At 40.3% G+C, this 25,862-nt stretch overlaps 1 protein-coding gene across 2 annotated transcripts in view; it reads left to right on the top strand.

The window, feature by feature from the left end:
• The window catches only part of Rabep1 (rabaptin, RAB GTPase binding effector protein 1), an 89,674-nt gene that overhangs the window by 27,190 nt on the left and 36,622 nt on the right, over nucleotides 1–25,862 (top strand). Inside the window, exons 2-7 of one of the 2 annotated variants that reach the window (XM_075991836.1) lie at nucleotides 153–281; nucleotides 8,033–8,236; nucleotides 10,045–10,205; nucleotides 14,388–14,507; nucleotides 21,209–21,344; nucleotides 25,405–25,583. In XM_075991836.1, the coding sequence (XP_075847951.1) occupies nucleotides 153–281; nucleotides 8,033–8,236; nucleotides 10,045–10,205; nucleotides 14,388–14,507; nucleotides 21,209–21,344; nucleotides 25,405–25,583 (929 nt within the window). The remainder of the gene's footprint in view (nucleotides 1–152; nucleotides 282–8,032; nucleotides 8,237–10,044; nucleotides 10,206–14,387; nucleotides 14,508–21,208; nucleotides 21,345–25,404; nucleotides 25,584–25,862) is intronic. The other variant, XM_075991838.1, reaches the window with a different exon arrangement.

Below are 25,862 nucleotides of genomic sequence, written 5' to 3'. Positions count from 1 at the left end.
TGGTTTTGGAGCCTGTAGCTCTTGTAGACCAGGCTGGCCTCGAACTCACAGAGATCCGCCTGCCTCAGCCTCCCGAGTACTGGGATTAAAGGTGTGCGCCACCACCACCCGGCTTCAAATTTATTATTGTTAACTAGTATTTCTTTTTCCAGTTTCTCTTCAGCAACGGGTAGCAGAATTGGAAAAAATTAATGCAGAATTTTTACGTGCACAGCAGCAGCTTGAGCAAGAATTTAATCAAAAGAGAGCAAAATTTAAGGAGCTATATTTGGCTAAAGAGGGTAAGTTCACCAGTCTCTTTCCCAACTCCCCTGCCAAAACTGTCTTAAATGTTAAGTTTCTGATAGTACACTGGGTTTTTTTTTTTGTGTGTGATTGAATAAACCTTTGTGTGTGTGTGTGTGTGTGTGTGTGTGTGTGTGTGTGTGTGTTTGTGTATGTGTGAAATAATAAAAATAATGCTTTTTGGAACTAGGGTTCTCAGTATAGTTGGGGAACAATTGGAAAATGCATCATTAAGATTTGTTTGTTTTCTGACATTGGTGGTATTTAGTTGTAGTTGGCTGCTCTTAACACTGTAGTCCCTGGCTATGCTTTGTTGAAACTGACATTTCACTGTTGAGTACTTGCTTTGTGGAATACATTGCATTTAGGTGCTGGGCATACAATGGGAGCAAAATTCATGTGGTCCTTTAGGTTGATTGAATTGAAGGTGAGAAAAACATGTAGAGTCATTGTGTTATCAGTTGTTAAAGATGAGTGTTTAAGTAAAATATCTCTGGTGGGATCTGTTTTAGGAGGGTCAGGGGAGGTGTTTAGATTTTAGCTGTTGGCCTAGAAGCAGTAGAAAGATGGTTTCCATGGTGTCGTTCTAGAACAGCTGCAGTAGCATCAGGCTTACCTGGGAAACTTCTTAGGAGTGCACATATTTGGGTCATAGCTCACATTTGCTGAGTCAGGAACTGGGATGTGGGTCTGGGGGTCGGATGGTTGGTGTTTTAACAAGCTTCCAAAGTGATTCAGCTTCAGAGTTTGTGATTTACTAGGACTCTAGGATCCCATAATTTGCACTTTTAACAAGTTACTTGGGGATGTTGTGGTTTAGGTAGCACATTTTGGGAGTCACTAGTCTAAAGCAGTGTCTTTTGTATTTTGTAATTGAAAATTTTTGGTTGAGATAGAGTCCTGTGTGTCCCAGACTGGCCTTGAACTAGTAACATAACTGAGGGTGACCCTGAAGTTCTGATTTTCCTACTTTTACCTCCTGAGTGCCAGGTCATTAGATTGGTACTCGAGTTTGAACCCAGGCTTCATGCATGCTAGGCTATATCTTAAACTCCTAAGTAACATCTTGGGCTTGAAAGTCTTTTAAAAAATAATTTTGTCAGAGTTCTATAACAAAACTATGCTTGCAACTAGGTGTGGTGGCACATTCTTTTAACCCAGTACTCCTCATTTCCTTCCTCCCCTTCTTTTCATTTTCTTCGGCTCCTCTCTTCCTCCCCTTCCTTTTATTTCCCTTCTTCCCTTTTCCACTTTCCTTTCCCCTTGCCTTTTCCATCCTTTGCTTCAGGTTAGGGTTTCATGTAGCTCAGGCTGGCCTTAGACACTTCCTGACCCTCCTGCCTCTATTCTTAAGTACTGGGGTTACAGATGTGCAGTGATTACTGTGTTTAAGTGGTGCTGGGTATTGAACCCAGGATCTTCTGCATGCCAAATAAACCCTCTGCCAAATTGATGTGTTCCTGCTCTCTGGTTCTTTTACATATGCTCATTAAAATTTGTTAAGTACCTGCTGTGGGACAATGGTCTTGTACTCTGTAAAGTTTTGTCACTTGTATTTTAATAAAATGCTGATTGACCAGTAGCCAGGCAGGAAGTATAAGTGGGGCAGCCAGAACAGGAGAATTCCAGGAAGAGGAAAGGCTCAGTCTGCAGTCGTCACCCAGACGCAGAGGAAGCAAGATGAGAATGCCTTGCTGATAAAAGGTACCAAGCAACGTGGCTAACACACAGACAAGAATTATGGGTTACTGTAAGATGTAAAAATTAGTTAATAAGAAGCCTGAGCTAATAGGCCAACCAGTTTATAATTAATGTAGGCCTCTGTGCGTTTCTTTGGGACTGAACAGCTTCGGGACTGGGCAGGACAGCAACCTCTGTCAACGAGTACCCTCCTTTTTCCTTGCTGTACAGGAGATCGGATGTGGAGCCATGTACATTCTAGGCAAGCATTCTATTCTTGAGGTATCCTAGTCTCTAAGGTAGACTCTGAGCAATGATGTGTTGTTAAGATGACCTGGAAATATATTTAATGCATGCGTGCACACACATACACATACACACATATGATCCTTCTGGTATTTCTCTGATGCTAAGTTCAAATTGAGTATGGTTGTGGGTAATGCTATCTCCTTCCTCAGTATATTGGTCATCCTCTACAGATTCTTCAGGGTTTTTTAAATTTATTTTTCATTTTATGTGCATTGATATTTTGCTTGCATGTATTCCAGATCTTGGAATTACAGACAGTTGTGAACTGCCATGTGGGTGCTAGGAATTAAAACCAGGTCCTCTGGAAGAGCAGTCTGTGTTCTTAACTACTGAGCCATCTTTCTAGCCCTGAATTTTGGTTTGTTGAGACAGGATTTCTCTGTGTTACAGCCCTAGCTGTCCCAGAAATTGTTTTATAGACCAGGCTAGCCTTGAGCTCACAGAGATCCACCTGCCTTTGCCTCCTGAGTGCTGGGATTAAAGGTGTGCATCACTACCACCACCTGGCCTTTAAAAAAAAAACCTTAAAATTTATTTATTTATTTACTTATCTGTTTATTTATTTTTACGTGTATGGGTGCTTTGCCTGCATATATGTCTGTGTACTATGTATGTCTAGTGACCATGGAGCTCAGAAGAGGATATAGGATCCCCTGGAACTGGTGTTAACAGACAACTGTGAGCTTTCCTGTGGATGCTGGCGATTGAACCTGTGTCCTAGTTTTTCTTTATTCAATAATTTGAAGTTAGTTTTGAAAGATTGTTTAATTTGTTTTCTATTACCCCCCCCCCCTTTTTTTTCAAATAAAGCTCTTAGGTTTTCTCTTTTATTATGTGTATGGGAGTGGGTGCATGTGCTAGTGCATGCATACAAAGGTCAGAGGACACCTTCGTGAAGTTAAGTCTCTGCTTCTACCATTTCTCAGGTTTTAGGATCAAATTTAGATCATCGGGCATGAACAGCAGGTGCTCTTACCCACTGAACCATCTCACTGGCCCACAGCCTCTCACGTCTGATGTGTTATCAGTTTTATATCTGAATTAAACAGCTTTGATATGGTTTAGTTAAAAATACTTGCTCTACACTGGAGATAGAGTGGAGGTATGAGGTGGTTGGGGTACAGAGTGGTGGTGGCGCACACCTTTGATTCCAGCACTTGGGAGGCAGAGGCAAGCGGATCTCTTCGAGGCTGGTCTACAAGAGCAAATTCCGGGACATCCAGGGCTACACAGAGAAACCTTGTTTTGAAACCACAAAAAGGAATTCTATAATCCTTTCTGGGTAACTTTCCTAAAGGCAACATATGTGATATCTAAGACATCAGTGTTGATTACTTGGTTTTTATCTTGGACACTTACCCATAGCATAATAAAAATCAAATTTGAAACTTTTTTTCAAGTACCACACCTACTATGAAGGTGGAGGCCGTCCTTATGATCATCACAGGCATAAACAGTGTGCAGTGTGGTGATGGTGTGCTCAGCAGTCTTTGTCTCTCAGCAAAATAGGTCAAGGCGACTCAGAATTCCAAATACTGCTTTTCCCCTGGAAGGGACGGTTTTGCTGCTACTGTACTTACTGAGCTTGCATTTATTTGGAGTATCACTGAGTTGTTGACGCAAACAGTGATGAGAACTACTTATAAAAGAGACGATAAGGTGGCTTTTTAGCTTCTTTTGCTGCCAGTTTTTGTCTTTGGGTGCAGTTTTTTTTCAAGCTGACTTCAGTTGGGAATATTACAAAATTTCAGAAAGCTTTGTTGACTTTCTACTAAACTTTGAAAAGGTATTCTTACTGTGCCTTCTTCCTTTAGCCAACTTCAGTCAGTGCTTAGCACTGCAGCAGTGTTTATGCTTTAGAAATCTCAGTTTGGAGTGTTCGTGAGCCCCTGTTCTCTGAGGCTCCAGATGAAAGACTGTGGGAGGAAATGATAAAAACGGATGTTGAGTTTTCCAGTGGTGTCCAAAAGGACTTTACGCGTGGCCATGGTTCTCTGGTGCTATTAGAATTTCAGTTGTGAAAAACTTGGTTTAGGAATCTGTATGTGGTCCAGGTAACATATGTTCGCTTAGATAGGGGTATGAAACAATGATTATTTTTAAAATTACAGTTAAAACAATGAAGAAATAAAGATATATAATAAAAACTTATTAGAGAACTTGCAAACAAATTACAAAAGTAGAGAATAACCCATGTATGGTGCCATGTGCATGTGAGTCCAGCATTTGGAGGTGGAGTTAGAAGAGTCTTGAATTGGAGACTCACCGAGGGGTGGATAGCAAGAGCTTGTCTGAACAGCAGCTTCATTATAGCAACGGAACCCAGGAAATACCGTATTAACCTCTCAACTGACAGAAGACAATGAAATAACATCATCTGGGTACATAAAAATGATTGTTAACCTAGAATTTTAACATTTAGCTGAGTTCTTGAGTTGTGAGGACAAACTTGCACAGTCACAGAAGTGACTCGTAGGCCTGTGCTTGTTAGAAGAGAACTAAACAGGAAATGTTTGGACATCAGAAGTTATACACAGCTGAGAAACTGATAAATTTGACTACAAAGAAAAAAAACCACCAAAACCCATTCCAATTCACTTGGACAAAAGTTTCTTTAAAGAGTTTTAAGAAATATCTTTTGGGCGAAGGAGAATGCTGTCTTTTTTTTTTAATTTATTAGATTTTTTTTTAAAAAAAAATACCACTTCAAATTCCTACTCCCTCCCCTCCTTCCATTCCCTCCACACACCCTCCCACCCCACCCCCATCTAATCCTAAAAGAGGATAAGGCACATTGCTTTGTGTAAGGTCCAAGGTCCTCCCTACTATATCTAGGCTGAGCAAGGTATCCATCCAAAGAGAATAGAATCCCCAAAAAGCCAGTACATGCAATAGAGATAAATCCAGTTCCAGCCATGCAACTGTCAACCATATTCAGAGGGACTAGTTTGGTCCTATGCTTGTTCCTTCCCAGTCCAGCTGGAGTTGGTGAGCTCCCATTAGCTCAGGTAAACCGTTTCAGTGGATGAACCCGTCATGGTCTTGATCTCTTTGCTCATATTCTCATTCCTTCTACTCTTCAACTGGACCTTGGGAGCTCAGACCAGTGCTCCGATGTGGGTCTCTGCCTCTGTTTCCATCTGTTGTTGAATAAAAGTTCTATGGTGATATATAAGATCAGGGGCTAGAGAGATGGCTCAGAGGTTAAGAGCGCTGACTGTTCTTCTAGAGGTCCTGAGTTCAATTCCCAGCAACCATATGGTGGCTCATAACCATCTGTAATGAGATCTGCAGCATACATGCAGGGAAAACTGTATGCATAATTAATAAATAAATCTTTTTTAAAAAAGATAATCATCAATCTGACTACAGGGCAAGTCAAGATTGGGCCCACTCTCCTCTATTCCTTAGGGTCTTAGGGTCATCCTTGTGGATTCCTGGGAATTTCTCTAGAGCCAGGTTTCTGCTAACCCTATAATGGCTCCCTCAATCAAGATATCTCTTTCCTTGCTCTCATCTCTGTCCTTCTTCCATCTTGACCATCCCATTCCCTCAAGTTCTCTTCAACCCTCCACTTCTCTCCTCCTCTTCCCGTTCTTCCTTCCCTTATCCCTCCACCCCCATGCTCCCAATTTTGTCAGGCGATCTGTCTGTTTCCAATTCCCAGGTGGGTCTCTATATGGTTTCTTTTGGGTTCACCTTATTACTTAGCTTCTCTAGGATCATGAACTATAGGCTCAACGTGCTTTGTTTACAGCTATTATCCATTTATGAGTGGGTACATAATCTGCCTTTCTGTTGGATTCTGTTTTCCCACATGCCCATCAGAATGAACCAGTTGACTCTGGTTACAGCATTCTGAGGCTTCCCTACTCTGTAACTCAGAAGTTCTTCCCTTTTCCTGCTATGTGCCAGTTTTAAACACCTGTGAACCATCTGGTCAGGGTTCTCACAGCAGCCTACCCACTTTTGATATAACTGTTCTGTATTAGCTTTCTTGTTTTGACAAAATACCTGACATGGTTGAAGGAGATACAGTAGTCTTATGTCAGAGAAGGCATGCTCACATTGGGTCTGCAGTCAGGAAAGCAGGGCCAAGTAAACGCTGACTCTTGGCTTACTTATTTTTTTATTTAGACCAGAATCCACACTCAAGTTGACCCTTCCTATTCTGTTGAACCTCTCAGTTTAGTTCAGTTCAGTTTAACAGGACAAAGGGTTTCCTCCTAGGTGACTCATCATCTAATCGAAGTGAAGGTTAACTATCACAGTGCTCTTCCTAAATCAGTAAACTCTGCCTTAGAAACAGATAAGCAAACTATGGTTCTGTGCTCCTGAGATTCTGTTTCTAAGGAGGCTGAGGCAGAAGGATTGAGAGTTTGCAGCCATTTTTTTTTAAAGGAGAGAATAGTGAAAGTTGGCAGTAAGAGAAAATAGACACATCTCTTTAGAGGGATACTAAGCTTATTCTTGTTTTCTTTGCAGTGTTTAGGGACCCAAACCTAGGACCTTGTATAGGCGAGGCAAGTGCTATACCAATAAACTGCATTCCTGACTCCACACATCTTTTTTGGAAGTCATGACCAAATATATGTTCTATCTAGGCTTACGGCATGTAGCGTACATGTATCGACTTACTATTTAAGAGATTATAAAGAGTGATTAAGAAAGTAGTCATGGGGCTGGAGAGATGGCTCAGAGGTTAAGAACACTGACTGCTCTTCCAGAGGTCCTGAGTTCAATTCCCAGCAATCACATGGTGGTTCACAGCCATCTATAATGAGATCTGGTGCCCTCTTCTGGCATGCAAGCATACATGGAAGGAATGTTGTATATATAATAAAAAATCATTTATAATCATTAAAAAAAAAGAATGGTGTTTTTGTTTTGTTTTGTTCTGTTTTTGGTTTTTCAAGGCAGGGTTTCTCTGTAGCTCTTGTAGACCAGGCTAGCCTCAACTCACAGAGATCTGCCCGCCTCTGCCTCCTGAGTGCTGGGATCAAAGGCTTGTGCCACCACTGTCAGTGAGAATAGTCATAGTTCTATCAACTCTAATTACTATGCAGTCTGGCTTTCTTCCATTCAGTATGTCTTGAAGACTTACTCTTTGAAAGTTACTGTACTTACAGGCATTTATAGTACATCATTTTATCATTTCAACAGCTCTGGAAGTGGCCATCTTTAACTTCCAGTTTGCAGATGTGGACACTTACACCAGAGTAGTTAAGGAATTTGATTATTGGGGCTAAAGAGATGGCTCAGTGCTTAAGAGCCCTGGCTGTTCTTCCAGAGGACCTGTGTTCAGTTCCTAGCACCTACATGCCAGTTCACAACTGTCTAACTACAATCTTTGGAATCAGATGCACTCTCCTGACATTCCAGGGCACCAGACACACGTGTGATACACAGATACATGTATAGTTAAAACTCACATACACATAAAAAGAAATTTAAAAAGTTTTTGATTATGCCCATTTAGTGGGTGGCAAAAGCCTAAATATAGTGCAAAGCTGTGACCTTCTCCAGTGTGTTATTAGTTCAATTGATTAATTAATTTTGGTTTTTCGAGACAGGGTTTCTGTGTAAATGCTCTGGCTGTCCTGGAACTCACTTCGTACATATTTTTGAAACCCACTACACTTTCTGTTTAAATACCTTCATAATCTGTGTTAGCATTTTAAAATCTAGTTTCTTCATTTCTTTTGAGTCTGATAAAGTGAACTACACATTAATGAAAAATCTTTTACTTTTCCCCCAGAGGATCTGAAGAGGCAAAATGCAGTATTGCAAGCTGCACAGGATGATCTGGGTCACCTTCGGACACAGCTGTGGGAGGCTCAGGCAGAGATGGAGAATATCAAGGCAATTGCCACAGTCTCTGAGAATACTAAACAAGAAGCTATAGATGAAGTTAAAAGGCAGTGGAGAGAAGAGGTTGCTTCACTTCAGGCTGTAATGAAAGGTAAAGATCAGGTTTTAGACTTTGTAAGATCAACAAATTCTGATGCTTGACTCCATTTTCAAATGACCTTAAAGTGCATTTTGTGTTCATTTGTGGCTTATGTAGTGTCATCTTCAAGATGTCAGATGAAAGGGAAGCCAGAGGTGTCATGATGGGTCCATCACCGGTGTCTTCAGCAGATCTCATAGTGAGGGCGTCCAGTGGGTGTTGAGAGATAATGTATTAAATGAAGGTTGTAGTTACTCATAAGATTTAAAGCAGGGTTTAAATCTGGATTTTCATTTGTCTCAATTTTTAAGTATAATGTATCTTTGTATGTGAAATCTTTGTTTAATGGACAAGAATGTCCTTAAAGCTAAGCTGGACCTTACGAAATGCCAGCTTGAGGCTAAGGAAGTGAAATAGTGTGTGTAGCCTTTTTCCTTCCCGCACAAATGCCTCATTCCTTCCTTCATTGTTGAAAATGATGACAAAATGAAACAAGGTGTTACCCTAATCTTTGGGATCCTGGAATAATTAGTGTTTGCAAATGTGAGCTAATGACCGCTGACCTGTCCCTGGGGTGGAGGCTTTGCATTTGTATCCCAGTTTTTACATAGTATTCTTTGAGAGGATGCAATTAAGGGTACCTCCGCTTCTGAGTCTGTAGCTGTCACTAAGGGTTATTCCAGTTTTATGTAATAAGCCTGGCTGTACTGGTTCATCTGTACAGGGGTTCCTTTTTCTCATAGGAATCAAGTCATTTCTAGGTAAGCTAGGGGTGGTCATAATAGTTCTGGGACTCCACCTATATCCCTAACTTTTCTGTCTGTCTGCTTCTATATAGTTACCATGTTCTTTAAAATTTCATCTTTGCTTCATGGCTGAGAAATGGTTATACCTCCTCCAGTCTACATTAGATAAGTCATTTTCTTCTAGAAATCTTCTTGCTATTTCTTCCTCACAGTTTGTTGACCAAGTATGTGGTCAGCTTTAACTAAGGGAAATTGAAACATGTATGTAAGTCTGTGTATTTAGTTTTATGCTGTGGAATCAAATCAAATCTAGAGCCATTCGCATGTGAAGCAAGTGATCTCACTAAGCTATTTACTCAGCCAGAAAGTGGAGGGTTTTTATTGAGTACTGTAAATTCCCAAAGCTCAGTCTTGTTAATATAAAGGGCTGGAGAGATGGTTCAGTGATTAAGAGCACTTGTTACTCATGTAGAGGATCTGGGTTCATTTCCTAGCACCCACAGAGTGGCTCAAAACTGTCTATAACTGCAATTCCAGGGGCTCTGACATCCTTTTCTGACCTCTGCAGGCAACAGGTATGTACATAGTGCAGTATGTACAGGCAGGCGACACTCAAACATATATGTAAAATAAAAATAAATAAAATATTTTAAAAAAGGAGTAAAATTTGATGGGCTACCAGTAGTGCCTGTCAGGTGGTGTTTTAAGACTGTATTAAACATCTGAAGTTATTTTGTAAAGACTATAGAATTTGTCTCAGTTTAGAATCTTAGGCGTTAGTGAAATATCCCAGAAATAGTATTTATTCCTTGCACATTCATTTGGTTGTAATGAAATGTTGTATTTCTGTTGGGATCCTCAGTATAGTGCCAGAGAACATGGATTTGGGAGTGGGTCTTAGATGGAAGTTGAAAGCTCTACTTTGAACCTTCCTTATTTCAATTCATAATAAGAACTAGAACTTTTTATTTCCAAAAATTTATCTCAAGCTCTTTATATAGCTTAAACAATTTCAGTGTACTGGATATTGCTCCATGATGCTTAGACATGGATGGAATGTGTGATGTTTTATAGAGACAGTTCGTGACTATGAGCATCAGTTTCATCTGAGGCTGGAGCAGGAGCGAGCACAGTGGGCACAGTATCGAGAAACTGCAGAGCGGGAAATAGCTGATTTGAGAAGAAGGTTGTCTGAAGGTCAAGAGGAAGAAAATTTAGAAAATGAAATGAAAAAGGTATGCAGGAATACATTCACTTACAGAATTACCTGAGTCTCAAAGCAAAGTGTTTTAAAAGTATTGCTGCAGAACTGAAGTTGAACGCTGTACTTTCTTTGTGTTGAGGAGTTACTTATGGACTAGACAGCACTTCCCCTTACCCTCCTCAGTACCTGTGACTGCCTGCCTGACCATCTTCAGGTCTTTGATGAGATGTCATTGCTTCGTGAGCTCTTCTTTACCTCTCTTACTGAAGATGGCATCCTACTTGCCTCTTCCTGCATGTTTCTAGACTCTCCGGATTTCTGAACCCTGCTTTAGGTTTTTTTGTTTTTTGTTTTTTGGTTTTTTTTTTTGTGCAGCATGTTTCCTCATAAAACAGAGTTCATATTTTACTATGTGTGTTTACTGCTTTTTTCTGCTCGCTTAAATGTTAACTCCTCGAGGTTGTGGTCTTTATTTGTGTGTACGAGAAGCATAGGGTGGTATCATAGATGCCCAGTGTATTCCTGTTGGATGGAGATGGTGTTTGATACTGTGTCTACACATTTTGGAAGACTTGTTATTTTATTTTATTTTTTTTAGCATACCTTGGTTTCTGTGTGACAAATGTTACATGTATTATGCCTGAGCAATACCATGCATTTTCTGCCATGTAGATACTGACTCCAGTCTTGAGGCTCAATGGGAAGAGCCCATGTTGAACCAACTCACTGACCTTCATTGAGAACATTATAGCCCTTAAATCTTATTTTATGAATTTATAATTCATATATATACTTTTTTATTTTGAGACTGGGTTTCTCTCTAGCTTTAGAGGCTGTCCTGGAACTAGCTCTTGTAGACCAGGCTGGTCTTGAACTCACAGTGATCCACCTGCCTCTGCCTTCCAAGTGCTGGGATTGAAGACGTGCACCAGCACTGCCCTGTGTATTTATCATTTCTACAATCACTATATTTTGCCATTTTAAAAAATTTTATCTAATTTTTTTTCTCTTGTTGTTTTAAGACAGAGTTTCTCTGTGTAGCTTTGTAGCCTGTTTTGGTACTTGTTCTGTAGACCAGGCTGGCCTTGAACTCAGAGAGATCTATCTGCCTGCCTCCACCTCCCAAGTGCTAGGATTAAAAGCGTGTGCCATCACTATCTGACAAATTTTATTTTTATAAAATTTATTTGTGTGTGTGTGTGCCCGCATGTGATGCTAGAGGTGTATGTCAGGTGACTTTCTCTGATGTTTTACCTCTGTTTTTTTTTAATCTTTTAAATTAAAATTTCTTTCATGCCATATGTTTTGATCATATTTTTCTTCCTCCAACTCCTCCTAGATCCTCATTACCCTCCTCTTTACCCATCTTCCTGTTCTCTTTCTTCTCTCTCTCTCAAAAACAAAGCAGAAACCAAAAAAATGAAAATCAAAACATGCCAAACCAAAACCAAAACACACAAAAAGCTAAGAAGTTTGTTTTATGTTGACCTACTGCTGGTCATGAGACTTGCCCTAAAATGTGATTGATATACCCAGTGACACTCCATTGCTGACATTTATGCTAACATAAACTCTCATTTGCACATTGCATCTTGGTTAGGGGTGGGACTTTGTGTCCCCCTTCTTTCTGCTGGGATTTTGTCTTATCTGAACCCATGTAGGTCTTGTGTGTACTGACTGCCACAGTCTCTGTGCATTCATATGTGTATCAGCCCTGTTGTGTGTAGAAGGTGCTGTTTTCTTGGAGTTAACCACCACATCTTGCTCTTACAATCTTCCTGCATACTTCCCCCAGTCTTGAGGGGGAGGAGTTTGATTGCGACATCCCATTTAGGTCTGAGTGCTTCAAAGTGGCTCACTTTCTGCACATTGTCCACTTGTGGGTCTGTCTCTCTGTTAATAATCATGTACTGAAAGACGCTTTTCTTAGGAGGGTTGAGTGATGCTTTGTTCATGGTTCTAGCAACATGTCATTAGGAGTTCTTTTATGGCTGTGTTCCTTTAGCAGAATAATAGTAGTAAATTTTCCCCATGATCTGTGTAGTCCCAGGTCACTTCAGCTGTGTCAGGTGTAGGCTCCATCTTAAATGCAGTGGGCCTGAAATCCAACCGGGGGTGGGGTGAGGTAGTTGGTTGCTCCCAGAACATTTGTGCTACTATTGCACCATTATATCTTGCTGTTTTTTTTTAAGAGTTGTATTTTATTTAGTCTTTGACAGTCTCATACATATGTACAATATATCTTGGTCTGTTTATTTCCAGCTCCTAGTTCCCTTCCCTTTTCCTCCATCTACTTTTATTTTTCTTCCTTTTTTTTTTTTTTTTGAGACAGAGTCTCTACATCCCAGGCTGGTCTACATCCCTGGAACTCTCTATATAGATGAGACTGGCTTTGAAACTTAGAGATCTGCCTCCCAAATGCTGGGATTAAAAGCATGCGCCACCACATTAGTTACCTTATTTTCTGAGACAAGGTCTTTGACAGAACCTGGAGATCCCTAGTTAGGCTAGATTGACTGACCAGTGGACTCCTAACTCCTCCTACTTCTACTTCCAGTGCTGGCATTACAGGTGCATGCAGCTGCCTTTGGCTTTCTTCATGGTTCCCAACTCAGGCCCTCATGCTTGTGCAGTGAGCACTGTACGGACTGAGTCATCTCCTAGGCCCTTCTTGTGCTTCTTTAATTTTTACTGTTCGTATATGTGTCTCTGTGGGGTACATACATATGAATTCAGGCCCTCAGAATCCTGAAGTATCAGATTTCCTGGAGCTAGACTGGAGTTATGGGTGGTGTGAGCTGCTTGATGTGGGTACTGCGAATCAAACAAACTTGGGCCATCTACAGGAGCAATACATGCTTTTAACCTCTGAGCCATCTCTCCAGCCCCTAGTTTTTTTCTTTTTTAAAGACAGAGTTTCTCTGTGTAACCACCCTGGTTGTATTGTAATTTTCTCTGTAGACCAGGATGGCTTCAAATCACGGAGATCCACCTGCTTCTGTCTCCTGGGTGCTGGGATTAAAGGTGTGCACCACCACCAGCCAATTCAACTTATTCTGTCTCCTGGGTGCTGGGATTAAAGGTGTGCACCACCACCAGCCAATTCAACTTATTCTGTCTCCCGGGTGCTGGGATTAAAGGTGTGCACCACCATCAGCCAACTCAACTATTACTTTTCAGGAGTTTTTTAAGTATAAAAATTTATGAATATTATATTGTTTTAGTATATGCCATGCTCAGTTTTCTAGCATTTTACCATGTAGTATGTTGCACTTGTTAGAGTTAACAAATGAATACCAGCTCACTGTTATTAACAGAGGTTTGTTCTTTGTATTCAAATTGTGTTAGTTTTTAGCCAGTGTCCCCCATATCCTTTTTTCCTTCCTGTCTGAGACTTTCATCCAACAAATCACACTGCATTTGGTTGTGCAGTCATGCAGTTGTAGGCTTGGCTTGGCTAGAGTAGCTTCTCAACTTTATTTTTATTTTAGTGGTCTTCTCTTTTTATTATTATTGTAATGTGCATGATGTGGAGTATGTATTCAGATATGCATGTGGAGGTCAGAGAACAACTTTAGGGAGTCAGTTCTCTCCACTGTGGTTTCTGGAGTTTGAACTCCGATCAGTAGGCCTGCACAGCTACCTAACGTGGGTGCTAGGAACTGGAGGTGGGCCCTCTGCGAGAGCAGTACATGCTCTTAAGCACTTCGTTATATCCCTAGCCCACACAGTTGGCAAGCTTTATTCTGCTTAAAGAACACATATGTTATTTGCAGAAACCTAGGGCCATATATCATCTTATTAAACAAAATAAGCTATACTCAGAGAGACAAATATCACTCTGTCTCACATATGGAATCTAGGGTATGTGTATGTGTTTCATAAAAGACATGGAGGAGCTGTTTGGGCAAAGGAGAAGACAAGTGAGTAAGGAGAGTGAAGCTAGGGTGGTGGTGCTATTAATCTGTTCAAATGCATGATGAACTGGAATGACGTGTATTGTGAAGCCTTTCATTTTGTAAATATAATGAATATATGCTAACAAAAATCCAAAGAAAAAGAGTTGAATAAAATGGGAGTTGGTATTCAATTTTATGGATGCTAATAAAGTGTGTGGTATAATTATTGCATCTAATTTTTAGCAAATAGGTGGACTAGAGTTTCTTAGAAAAGCAAGCAGTAAGTTGTTACATTTAATTCCTTGTAATCATAGGCCCAAGAAGATGCTGAGAAGCTCCGCTCTGTCGTGATGCCCATGGAGAAGGAAATTGCAGCTCTGAAAGATAAGCTGACAGAAGCTGAAGAGAAGATTAAAGAGCTGGAGGCCTCAAAGGTTGTGAAATGCTGTTTTCCATCTGCTCTGATGCCAGGAGCAAAATTAGAATCACTTAAGTAGTGGTGGGAAATGACTGCGTCCAGCATCTCAAGGATCTTGCTTCTGTTTAAAATTCAAAAACAAAATGAAAACAAACCAGCTCTGTGGTAGTTTGGCCTTAGGTTATTTAAACCCTCAGTGATGCTGCCTAGTCACGAATGAAGACTTGTGTTCAGTCACCCGCTTATTCAAGTCAGACTCAACTTCAACTTTCTTTTTTCTTCTAACAGGTCATCTTTATTGGTTTATTTTTGTAAGACAGGGTTTCATGTAACCCAGGCTGGCCTTGAACTTGCTGTTCATGCGTATTTTACACGGCTCTGGACATCAGACCCACCTGAGCTACATTTCTAGCCTTTGTTTTCTTACCTAGTAGAAGAAGCTGTCTACAGTTGACTGTGCTTCCTTGCCGTAGTTCTAGGAGATCTTTTGGACAGGATGCACCTCTGTTGACCATGTAGACAGCAGGGCTGGGATGTGGCTTCTTGGGGACAGTGCCTCTCCAGCATGCTTAAGGCCTAGACTTTGATCTCAGCCCTGCATAAACTGGGTATGGTGACTGATGTCCCATAATAGGAACCCTTTGGGATGTAGAGGCAAGAGGGCATTACATTCAAGGTCACCTTCAGCTCCATAATGAGTTTGAGGCCAGTTTGTATTACATGGGATGGATGCTGCCTTTAAAAAGCCACACCAAAGAAAAACAGAAGTGGAAACAACGAGGTGTTAAATTTTTTATGTCTGATTTTAGTGCTGGAGATTGAACCTAGGGCCTTATTGACATATGCTAGGCAAGGGTCTACCACTGAGAAAATTCTTTGGTATGAAAGAAAGTGAGAGAGTAGAGGTGCGGTTGAGTGGTACACTGCTGGCATTTGTCTAGTATGTTGAGGGCCTGGGTTTAATATTCAGTACTAAAGGAAAACTGATATAAGCAAGTATAACATAAAATAGGTAAAGGGGGAAACGTAGAGATTAGTGCTAGAGAGATGGCTCATCTGTTAAAAGTGCTTACTGCTCCTGCAGAGAACCCCAGGGTTAGCTCCAACGCCCACATGGCTACTCACAGCCATCTGTAATCCCGGTTTCTGGGGATCTGACCCCCTCTTCTGCTGTCTGTGGCACTAGCATATACATGGTGTACATGAATTATGCAGGTACATACACAGAAAAGAATTGCAACAAAAGAAGAGTAGAGATAAAGAGATAATAACTGTTCAATAGTCAAAAACTCAGCATTTGGTAGCCTGGATAACTTAGTAAAATTTCTTATCTTTATTTTCCTTTTTTGTTTGTTTGTTTGTTTTTCGAGACAGGGTTTCTCTGTGTAGCTTTGGCTGCCCTGGCACTCAATCTGTAGACCAGGCTGGCCTTAAACTCACAGAGATCCACCTGCCTCTGTCCCTGAGTGCTCGGATTAAAGGTATGCACCACCACTACCTGGCCATATCCTTTGGTTTTTCAACTGTAAAATTAGAATAGTAAGAGAGGCAGGGTCCAAAAAGAAGAAAAAAAAGATGTGGATAAGCTAAAAATAGATGGATTGCTGAGTTTCAGGCCAGCCTGAAACCCTGTTTTGAAAAACAAAACAACAAAAACAAGAAAAAAAAAACTCTTACAAAGGGTGTTATGAGCATACTCAAATTAGAACATATAAATGCTTTGGGTTATGCATGGGAAAAAGTATTATTTCCAGATACATTATGGTTTATTTTAACATTATGATATATTTATCTTTTCCTTCTGTATCTTAACTTTTTAAAATAAGGTCATAAAGTATCAGATTTCACAGAATTAATGTTATTATGGACCTAATACTCTGATCACATGTTTTTTAAATAAAAATATCTGGAAATGGGGGAAAAGCTGATGGAAAAAGAAATTACAAAATACTTAGGGTAGTGTAAATATTCTATTTGTTTTTGTTGTTGTGAGTCAATGAGTTTAATTAGGGATACTTCCAGGAATAGGGGCTGCTTACTAGTGGCTGCACCACCAGGGAAAAATGTCTTTTCCTCTGCCAAGAACCACTAACTAACTGTATAAATCCTCAGGGAGGAGTGGCCTTCATGACAGAATCGTGATGGGTTCAGTCTTGTGCAGGTAGTCACAGCTGCTTCTGCAGCAGCCATTTCCTGCCCTGAAAGCAGTGTTTCCCCCTACTCCACCACTCGCTCTGGCCTTGGAAGGGAGGTATTCAATAATAGCTTACTTGCAGTACTTATGCACTAGTACCTGTTTCAAAAAGAAGCAAACAGCAGCACTGTTCTAGGGAATAAACATAAATATCTAGAAGGCAATTTGACAATCACATTATGTCCACTTAGCCAAACAAATTAGTTTCTCCACTAAGGCCTATGACCTTCCAGCCATGGGTTCATCTCCCCTGTCTGGTTGGTTACATTGCACTCAGAGTCTGCAACTGAGTAAGTGAGACTGTTGGTGACAATTTTCTTCCATCAACCTACATAGCAACTTCTAGTATTCTGAAAGCTAGCCAGTAAGAAGTAAGCTTTGAGCTTAGGCCTATCTTGATTTCTTTATAAATCTATAATCAAAGCATGTAGTGTCTTCAGCAGTGGGGTCTTGTCATCTAGTTCTGATAGGCAACCAACACATATAAGTATTTAACATTACACTCTCTGAGGGGAAAATCAAAACAGTAAAAATCGAAAAATAAGTGGAAGGGAATAGGGAGGTTAAAGAACCAAGGAGAGCTCCAAAACCACAGAGAAACCCTGTCTCGAAAAACTAAAAAACAAAACAAAACAAAAAAAAAAAAAACCAAGGAGAATGTTAGTATGAAAAGGTAGAGAAATTTGTACAGAAAAATGAAAAAAACTGAAATCAGAAATGAAGTGGAGCATGACTACTGGTATAAAAATAGTAGATACTATAAATAGTGTCATACCAGTACATTTGAAAAAATTCTGCTGGTCATAGTAAATGCTAGTAATCTGAGAATTTGGGAAACAGTGGTGGTAGAAGGATCAGACTGTCAAGGTCAGCATGAACTAGTGAGGCCTTTTTGTAAAACAAAACAAATTATTATATAGGTAATTAATCAAATTTTCCTCAAGATAAAATAGGAAAGCTAAAATAGTAATTACAAAAGCTAGAGCCCAAAATCTTTTTTTTTTTTTTTGGTATGTGGTGTATGTACGGATGTAATGTTACCAGTTTGTTTGGTGTGCAGTGTCTTGTTCTATCACTCTGTCCTTTGTTCTTTGTTCCTTTGAGGTAAGATCTCTCACTTGAACCTGGAGCTAGGCTGGTGGCCAGCAAGTGCCGGTAAACTTCCTAGCTCCAAATCCCCACAGTACTGCGTTTACAAGTACATCCCCAGAGTTTTTTCTAGGATCTAGGGATTCAATTGGTGGTTGTCATGCTCTCACAGCTCAGAAAGGCCTAAGACTTGCTTTGTAGCTGAGATGGTCTTGAAATTCGATCCTCCTGACTACCTCCCAGTTGCTAGGATTTTAGACAAGTGCCACCATGTTCTGTTTATGTGGTGCTGGAGATCTGACCTAAGATCTCCTGCATGCTAGGAAGGCCCTCTACCAACTGAACTATAGCCTCAGCCTTGGGTCAAAACCAGTCTTTATTCTGCTTCCTCTTCCCAGTAGACATCACGCATAGTCGGTGTTGGGGCCATGTTTGTCCAGAGTGATAACCATATATTTTACAGACACTGTCAATGACTAGAAAAGAAGGTTCTCTTATATGACTGGTAAATCAAATAACATAGAAAGATGATACAAAAAAGCCTTAGGTAACAGCCAAAATAGACACAAATTGTCACAATTGAAATTCGGTGTATCAGCCTGAATCAGCCGGTGGTGGTGGCACGTGCCTTTAATCCCAGCACTCAAGAGGCAGAGGCAGGTGAATCCCTAGGAGTTCAAGGCCAGCCTGTTCTAAACAAGAGCTAGTTCTGGAATTAAAAGCATGCACTACCACCGCCCGGCTGTGTGTGTCTTAACATTGATAATGGGAACATGATGTGATGTGAGGAACTGTGTTCAGTAATTTTGTTTAGGTGGTTTTGTTTACTTTGTTTTGGTCCAAGATGATGCAAATCAACATAAAGAGAGAGCCAGAACAGAAAAAAGATTAGCAGTGCATATCTGTAATTCTAGCAGTGGAGTACCACCCCCATCTTTTAAATCCCTCCCTCCCTCTCTCCTCATAGGTTTTTGAGACAAGGTCTTTCTCACTGTATAGCTCAGGCTGGCCTCAAACTCAGCATCCTCCTGCTTTTTCTTGAGATGTCAGGATTACAGTCATGTGCAACTCTGCCCTTGTTTTTAAAAATAAGATAAAATACTGACTCTGGAAGAAGCATTAACAAATTTGACTATATTATAGGTTTTCTTGTTAAAAGGTAATCTAAAAAGTTGAAAAGAAAAGTTATACACTGTGAGAAGAAAATGTGTAAGTCATGCCTGACAAAGTTACTATCCAAAATTAACAAAGCTCTCCTAAGTCCTCCTTTCTCCTGACACCATCCGCTTTTTTTGGAAAGGTACTGTCAGCAGTTTGTCCTCACCTTGTCTTTGTTGCTTGGAACGTTATAATTGTCCATTTGTGTGATTTTTTTTATTATTTTTTAATTTTTTGAGGGGTGTGTATGTGCGTGTGAGGGTGTGTGTCTTACAGTGCAGCCCAGGGTAACTTGGGACTTGAAGCAGTTCTCCTGTTTCAGCCTCCTAAGTGCTGGGAATACAGGCATGAATAACCACAGCTGGCTCCGTGCGTGCATGTGTATCTGACTCTGTGTGCTCGCTTGAGACAGGATACCACTTATAGCCCAGGCTGTCCTGGAACTTGCTATGTAGACCAGATTGGCCGAGAACTTAGAGGTCCACCTGCCTCTGCTTCGAGAGTGTGGGATTAAAAGTGTGCACCATATGCCTGGCCCTCTATATGGTTTGGATTTGAGTTGTTAGGGAATGTAGAATTCAAGGGTACTCACATGCTTTGCTGCGACTTTAGCACCCTCCTAGAGTTAGTAATAACTTTCAGGTATTAGAAATTCATTTTTTTTTAATTCAAAGAAGAGTTTATTCTTAGAAGTAATATGTAGTAGAGTCTGGTTATAAACCATCCTTGTTATAGCGGCCAAATTGTCTATGTTACTGTCACCTAGTAACAGGTGTTGAAAAAAATGCCTGTGACACTCAACACTTTGCCGTGCTGGTTGATTGTCAGCTTCCAGCAAAGCACTAAACTGTAGTAATGACCATTTTAGTCTCTCACTTACATAAGATCTAGGGGTAAAGATCACTGAGATCAGGTGACCGGGCTTATTAATTTACTTCTGTTTGTTTTTTCGAGACAGCGTTTCTCTGTGTAGCCCTGACTGTCTGCCTCTGCCTCTTGAGTTTTGGGATTAAAGGTGTGTGCTCCACTGCCCATTGAGCTGGCTATTTTAAACCTGAAAAAGTAGGATAGTTCATGAAAAAGACCTTGAATTTGAAACTAGGTGTAACCATTTGAAAAAAAACTAAAAGTTACCCATAAATAACTGAGTTTATTTTATTTCATTTTTTGGTTTTTCGAGACAGGGTTTCTCTGTGGCTTTGGAGCCTGTCCTGGAACTAGCTCTGTAGACCAGGCTGGTCTCGAACTCACAGAGATCCGCCTGCCTCTGCCTCCCGAGTGCCAATAAAATTAGTCATTTTTATAAATATAAGGCATTTGGAATCAACTCATCAGAAATCAAAAGAGGGGCTGGAGAGATAGCTCAGAGGTTGAGAGCCCTGGCTGCTTTTCCAGAGGTCCTAAGTTCAATTCCCAGCAACCACATGGTGGCTCACAACCATCTGTAATGAGATCTGGTGTCTTCTTCTGGCCTTCAGGTATACATGCAAGCAGAAAATGTATACGTAATAAATAAACAAACAAATTCTTTTTTTAAAGTTATAAGAACATTGTGCTCTTCATTCATTCGTTCATTGATTCATTTGGTTTTTCAGGACGGTTTCTCTGTATAATAGCCCTAGCTGCCCTGGAATTAGCTCTGTAGACCAGGCTGGCCTTGAAATATTACACCATTTATATCTTGCCTAAAAGGTTGGGGGAGGGGCAGGGGAGAGGTAATGGGTTAGACTTCAATCCCTGGAACCAAAGGGGGAAATGGGTGTGATGGTAGTGCTTGTAATCACAGCATGAGATAGGTGGAGGCAGACAGATGTTTGAGGCCTGCTAGCTAGCCACCCTAACCTACTAGGTAAGTTCCAGGTGAGGGACAGACCCTATTTCAAAAACCCTGAGAAATGGCACCTGTAGTTGTATGGTTTACAGACATATGTGCCTTTTGCACCCATGCCTATATGTGCACTTGGACCTAAATGTGCACATGTTTGCATGAACACATAACAGCAAATCATATCCGTGTGTTTCTGAAAAGGAGAACAAATAAGCATATGCATGCATTGCTCTGGAAATACAAATTAGGAGTACCTTTTTAAAAAATATGCTATAAAATCATTGCATATAATTTTAATTATATATTTACCTAAGAGAATTATGGCTAGCATCTGTTAATTCCATTATTTTCTAAATTTGTATCATATTCTAAAGTTTAAAATACAACCACTGATATTTATTTGCTATTCCTACTAGGGTTGTAAAGTTGAGTTTTATACTTCTTTCAGGTTAAGGAACTGAACCATTATCTGGAGGCTGAGAAGTCTTGTAGGACCGATCTGGAGATGTATGTAGCTGTTTTGAACACTCAGAAATCTGTTCTACAGGAAGATGCTGAGAAATTGAGGAAAGAATTGCATGAAGGTAAATAAATATATGTTGTGTATATTTTTACTTTATTCCAAGAGAACCATGTAGGTAATATTCATATTAGCAACAGCAACAAATCCCAAGCAACCAATGCAGCATGCTAGTGATTCAATTTAAGCTTTAGAGTCAGTTGAAAGCTGTGAGGGAATTTGGATTGTTAGCCTCTTCTTCCACCTCGACTACAGGAATAATGTCACAGGCATGAGCTCTGGGCAGAAAGGTGTGGTGAAGACATTTTGTGGAGAGAAGTAAATTAGCAAAAGTGAGAGTTGGGTAGAGAGGCCTCATCCTGCTTTCTAAGGGACAGTTTTGATTTCACTATTGAAGTAGCAGTGTGATATAAAGTGAACACTGTATTATTTAAAAAGCAGCTTGTGCCTGGTGGTTTACACCTATAATCCCAACACTTGAGAATTGAAACAGAGGAATCATCATGAGTTTGAGACCAGCCTGGGCTAGAGTGAGACCCTGTCCCCCAAAAAGAAAAAAGAATCCAAAAACAAACAAACGAACAAAATGAAACAAAACAGAAACCATGGATTGGGAGCTGGGTCAGCAGTTAACAGCACCTCCCTGCCCCCCAGACAGGGTCTCACTGTGTAGCCCTGGCTGTCCTGGAACTCACTTTGTAGACCAGGTTGGCCTCGAACTCACAGAAATCCACCTGTCTTTGCTGGGATTAAAGGAATGCTCCACAACCGCCCAGCAAGCCCTGCTGGTCTTACAGAGAACATCTCGCAGAGAATTGGTGGGCAACTCACAATTACATATAATACTAATGGCTGCTCTGGGATATCCAGTGCTCTCCTCAGACCTCAGCAGGTACCTGTGCTTGTGTGCATATAACCATACCCCCCTCATATATGCATAATTGAAAAGTAAAAATAAAATACTTTCAAAAATCATTTTTTGAGATTATAATATAGTTACATCATTTCCCCCTTCCATTTCTTCCTCCAAATGAACCTTTCATAAGTCTGTTCTCTTTCAAATTGTGGGCCTAAAAAATAAAAAAAAAAGCCTAAAAAAATAAAATGAAAAGGAAACAAATCACTCCAAAACAACCCAAAAGAAAAAAAAAAGTATAAAATCGAATACTTGGGGCACAGAGTATTCAAACCGCTGTTTCCTCGACATATTGGGTAACAGATAGAGCAGCATGTGTAGCCACTGCAATTCTGAGGTCACAATGAGTGTAAGTGAATAAAGGCTGAGATTGGCGCCACACACTTGTGTTCTGTTTGGACCTAGAGGCAGGAGAGCCAGAAGTTCAAAGTCATCTTTAGTTGCCACTTATCAAGTTGGAATCCAGCCAGGATAGAGACCCATTCCCCCACACTCCCAGAAGACTTCTGTGGCAATTATACTGAGATATGAAAACAGTTGAAATTCTGTTAGTGTTGGTTGTGGGTATAGTTATACTCCTGTGGTTTGTTTGTTGCCTACATTTCACAATAGTACAATAGAAGGAAATAATGAAATTCAGTTAGGGGATAGTGAAAATAAAGTCAAAACTTTTTGAAAAAGGAGGTAAGCACTCTTGAGCTATAACCCCAGCCTCCTCTTATTCTTTTCTTATGCAAATGGAAATCTTTTTGAAATCCTACTGGAAATCTTTTGTATACAGGGTTTAGTCTGTGGGTAGAATCCTATAGCGAATACTTTTATCAGATGCTGTTGAAAAAAAGAAATGTGAACAATGTAGGATTCTATATGAGCTAGCTTTCCCCTCCAAACAGACTGAAATATATGTCTAAAGAATTACTATATAAAATGTTGTAAAGATCTCCCAGCCTTTGAGCAGGTCTTGACTTCAGGAACCAGTTTTTACATGCGCTGTTGGAATCAGAAAGACACCATACTGTCAATGGGTGTCCAAAAGAAAAAGGTTTCCATTTGATTAAAATCAATTTAAGTTATTTAAATTTAAAATTTGTGTCCTAACCCTTCTAAAAATAGTATAAATGATCGAGGTTATCAAACCTTCCTAAAATATATGAGAAAAGTTTCAAAAGGTCCATTAAAATGGGGAAGTAAAAGCAATAATTTCTGGTGGTTGTGGACTTAGTTTGGTGGTAGAGCACTTCCCTAGCAAGAACCATGCCCTGAATTTGGTTGTTAGCTCTGAGAAAACAAGCAATCAAAACAAAAAACAAAAACATCAGTACTTTGTGAGTTCAAAGCCAGCCTGGTCTACAGAGCAGGCGTTCCAGGACCTCTAGGGCTGTTACATGGAGAGACTCTGTCTCAGAAAACAAAACAAACAAGTGTCAAGATGACTCAGTGGCTAAGTCTAGTGACCTGAGTTCAATTTCCAGAATCTACATGGTAAGAGAAAAAAATGACTATTTAGGTTGTCCTCTGACTTCCACACACACAGCATAATTAATTAAAAAGGTAAAAAAAAAATAAAAAGTAAAAATAATAGTATCTTTAAAAGAAGAGAGATAAAAACTGAGAAGCAATGTGACAGCTTAACAGCAGGTTACAGTCTAGTCTGGTGATTAGATGTGCAGTCACGTCTAGGCAGCTGCTGGTTAGAGCCACCACAGAGCTGCCCTGCTGGGAAGTGTGTTGAGATGGGGCGGTATCTAATGACAGAGTAATCAGTTCTTTTTGTCCTATAGATAGGGTTCTTTAAAAAACAAAGAGAGAAACAAACAAACCAGGCTTAGTGGTGCACACCTTTGATCCCAGTACTTGGTAGGCAGAGGCAGGTGGATCTCTGAGTTTGAGACCAGCCTGGTTTAGAGTTCCAAGACAAACAGGGCTAAACAGAGAAACCCTGTCTTGAAAAAAAAAAAAACAAACCAAACAAAAAAAGCATTTTATTTTTTTTATATATTTATTATGTATGCAATATTCTGTCTATGTATATGCCTGCAGGCCAGAAGAGGGCACCAGATCCCATTACAGATGGTTGTGAACCACCATGTGATGGCTGGGAATTGAACTCAGGACCTTTGGAGCAATGCTCTTAAACTCTGAGCCATCTCTCCAACCCCAAAAAAGTATTTTAAAAAACATTTTTGGAGGCAGAGGTTGCCCACTGTTCTTGAACTCTCAAGCCCCCCTATTAGCTTAGACTGCAGATTTGGGCCACTATATCCAGCTGAAAGAAGTTATGCTCCAATGGAGCTTTTAAATTTATGTCTTAATGATTTATTTAAATTTACTTTATGTGCATTGGTGTGAAGGTTTCAAATCCTCTGGCGCTGGAGTTACAGACAGTTGTGAACTTCCACGTGGGTGCTGAGACTTGAACCCAGGTCCTCTAGAGGATCAGCTAGTGCTCTTCACTACTTAATCATATTTCTAATATTTTTTGTTGTTACTTTCTGAAGTCAAGGTTTAAGCATTTTTTGAAACATGGAACACAGGCCTATGTGTGCAGGTGAGGCGTGTAAGCAAAGTGGCTCAGCAGGTGTGATGGCCCACACCTAGAACCCTAGCAATGCCAGAGGTGGAGAGAGGCTTGTAAATTCTTGGGCTATGCAGTGAATCCACTCCCGCTCCCTGCCCTACCAACCCCAACTAGTTCGGCAAATTAGTATGCAGGAGAAAATGGACACATTGGTACTGGACTTGTGGACATGGGCCAGGTCATAGGGACTCTATTCTTTAGAGGTTAGGCTTTATGAAGTGGGATATAAACAAGTCTTTGAAGGTTTTTAAAACAATATTATATTTTCTTGATACTAAGTTTGTACATGGTATATCATGTGTTGTGTCCCAGGAGAACATAGAGATAAATAAATTCTTTAAGCTCTATGTTCTGCAGTTAAGAAACCCTAGCATTTTTTATTTAATTCAGGTTTTCTGAAACTCATGTAGTGCAGAAGTTTTTGTCTGCTCCTAAGGACATAGTTCGAGTGACCCTGCTGTAAAGGGTTGATGGTAATAGTCATCATATTCAGCTGTAGATTGCTCACTGGTGTCAGTCAAGAGGCAGACTCACAGAAGAGGAGCACTGGTCAGACCTGTAAGAGACCTATGCTAAAGAAATTGTCTACCATTAAAATGCAGTGTTTTTGACTGGGGGGCTCCTAAACAGTTTGCCATCTTTTGGAGCAAGAACGCCAGCAACACAACCAGTTAAAACATACATGGCAGAAGGCCAACGACCAGTTTCTGGAATCTCAGCGTTTACTGATGAGAGACATGCAGAGAATGGAGATTGTGCTAACCTCTGAACAGCTCCGACAAGTTGAAGAAATGAAGAAGAAAGATCAGGTGAATAGGTTTTAATTTGTTTTTTAAGATTTATTTTATTTCTAATTATACGTGTGTGTGTGTTTGTGTGTGTGTGTGTGTGTGTGTGTGTATGGATGGATGGGTTATGGCTGCACATGAAGCTGGGAGCATTAGATCCCTTAGAGTTAAACAGATGAATGTGAGTTTCCTGACATAGGGGTTTGGAGCCAAACTCAGGTACACTGTAAGAGCAGCAGGCCATCCGAAAACTCTGAGCCATCCCTCCAGTCCCAAATAGATTGTTTCTTGGGTATCATT

Source organism: Microtus pennsylvanicus, chromosome 11, assembly GCF_037038515.1.
Source record: "Microtus pennsylvanicus isolate mMicPen1 chromosome 11, mMicPen1.hap1, whole genome shotgun sequence".
Classification (NCBI taxonomy): Eukaryota; Metazoa; Chordata; class Mammalia; order Rodentia; family Cricetidae; genus Microtus; species Microtus pennsylvanicus.
The sequence above is the reverse complement of the archived record's forward strand: the minus strand, read 5'-3'. Positions and strand labels throughout refer to the sequence as shown.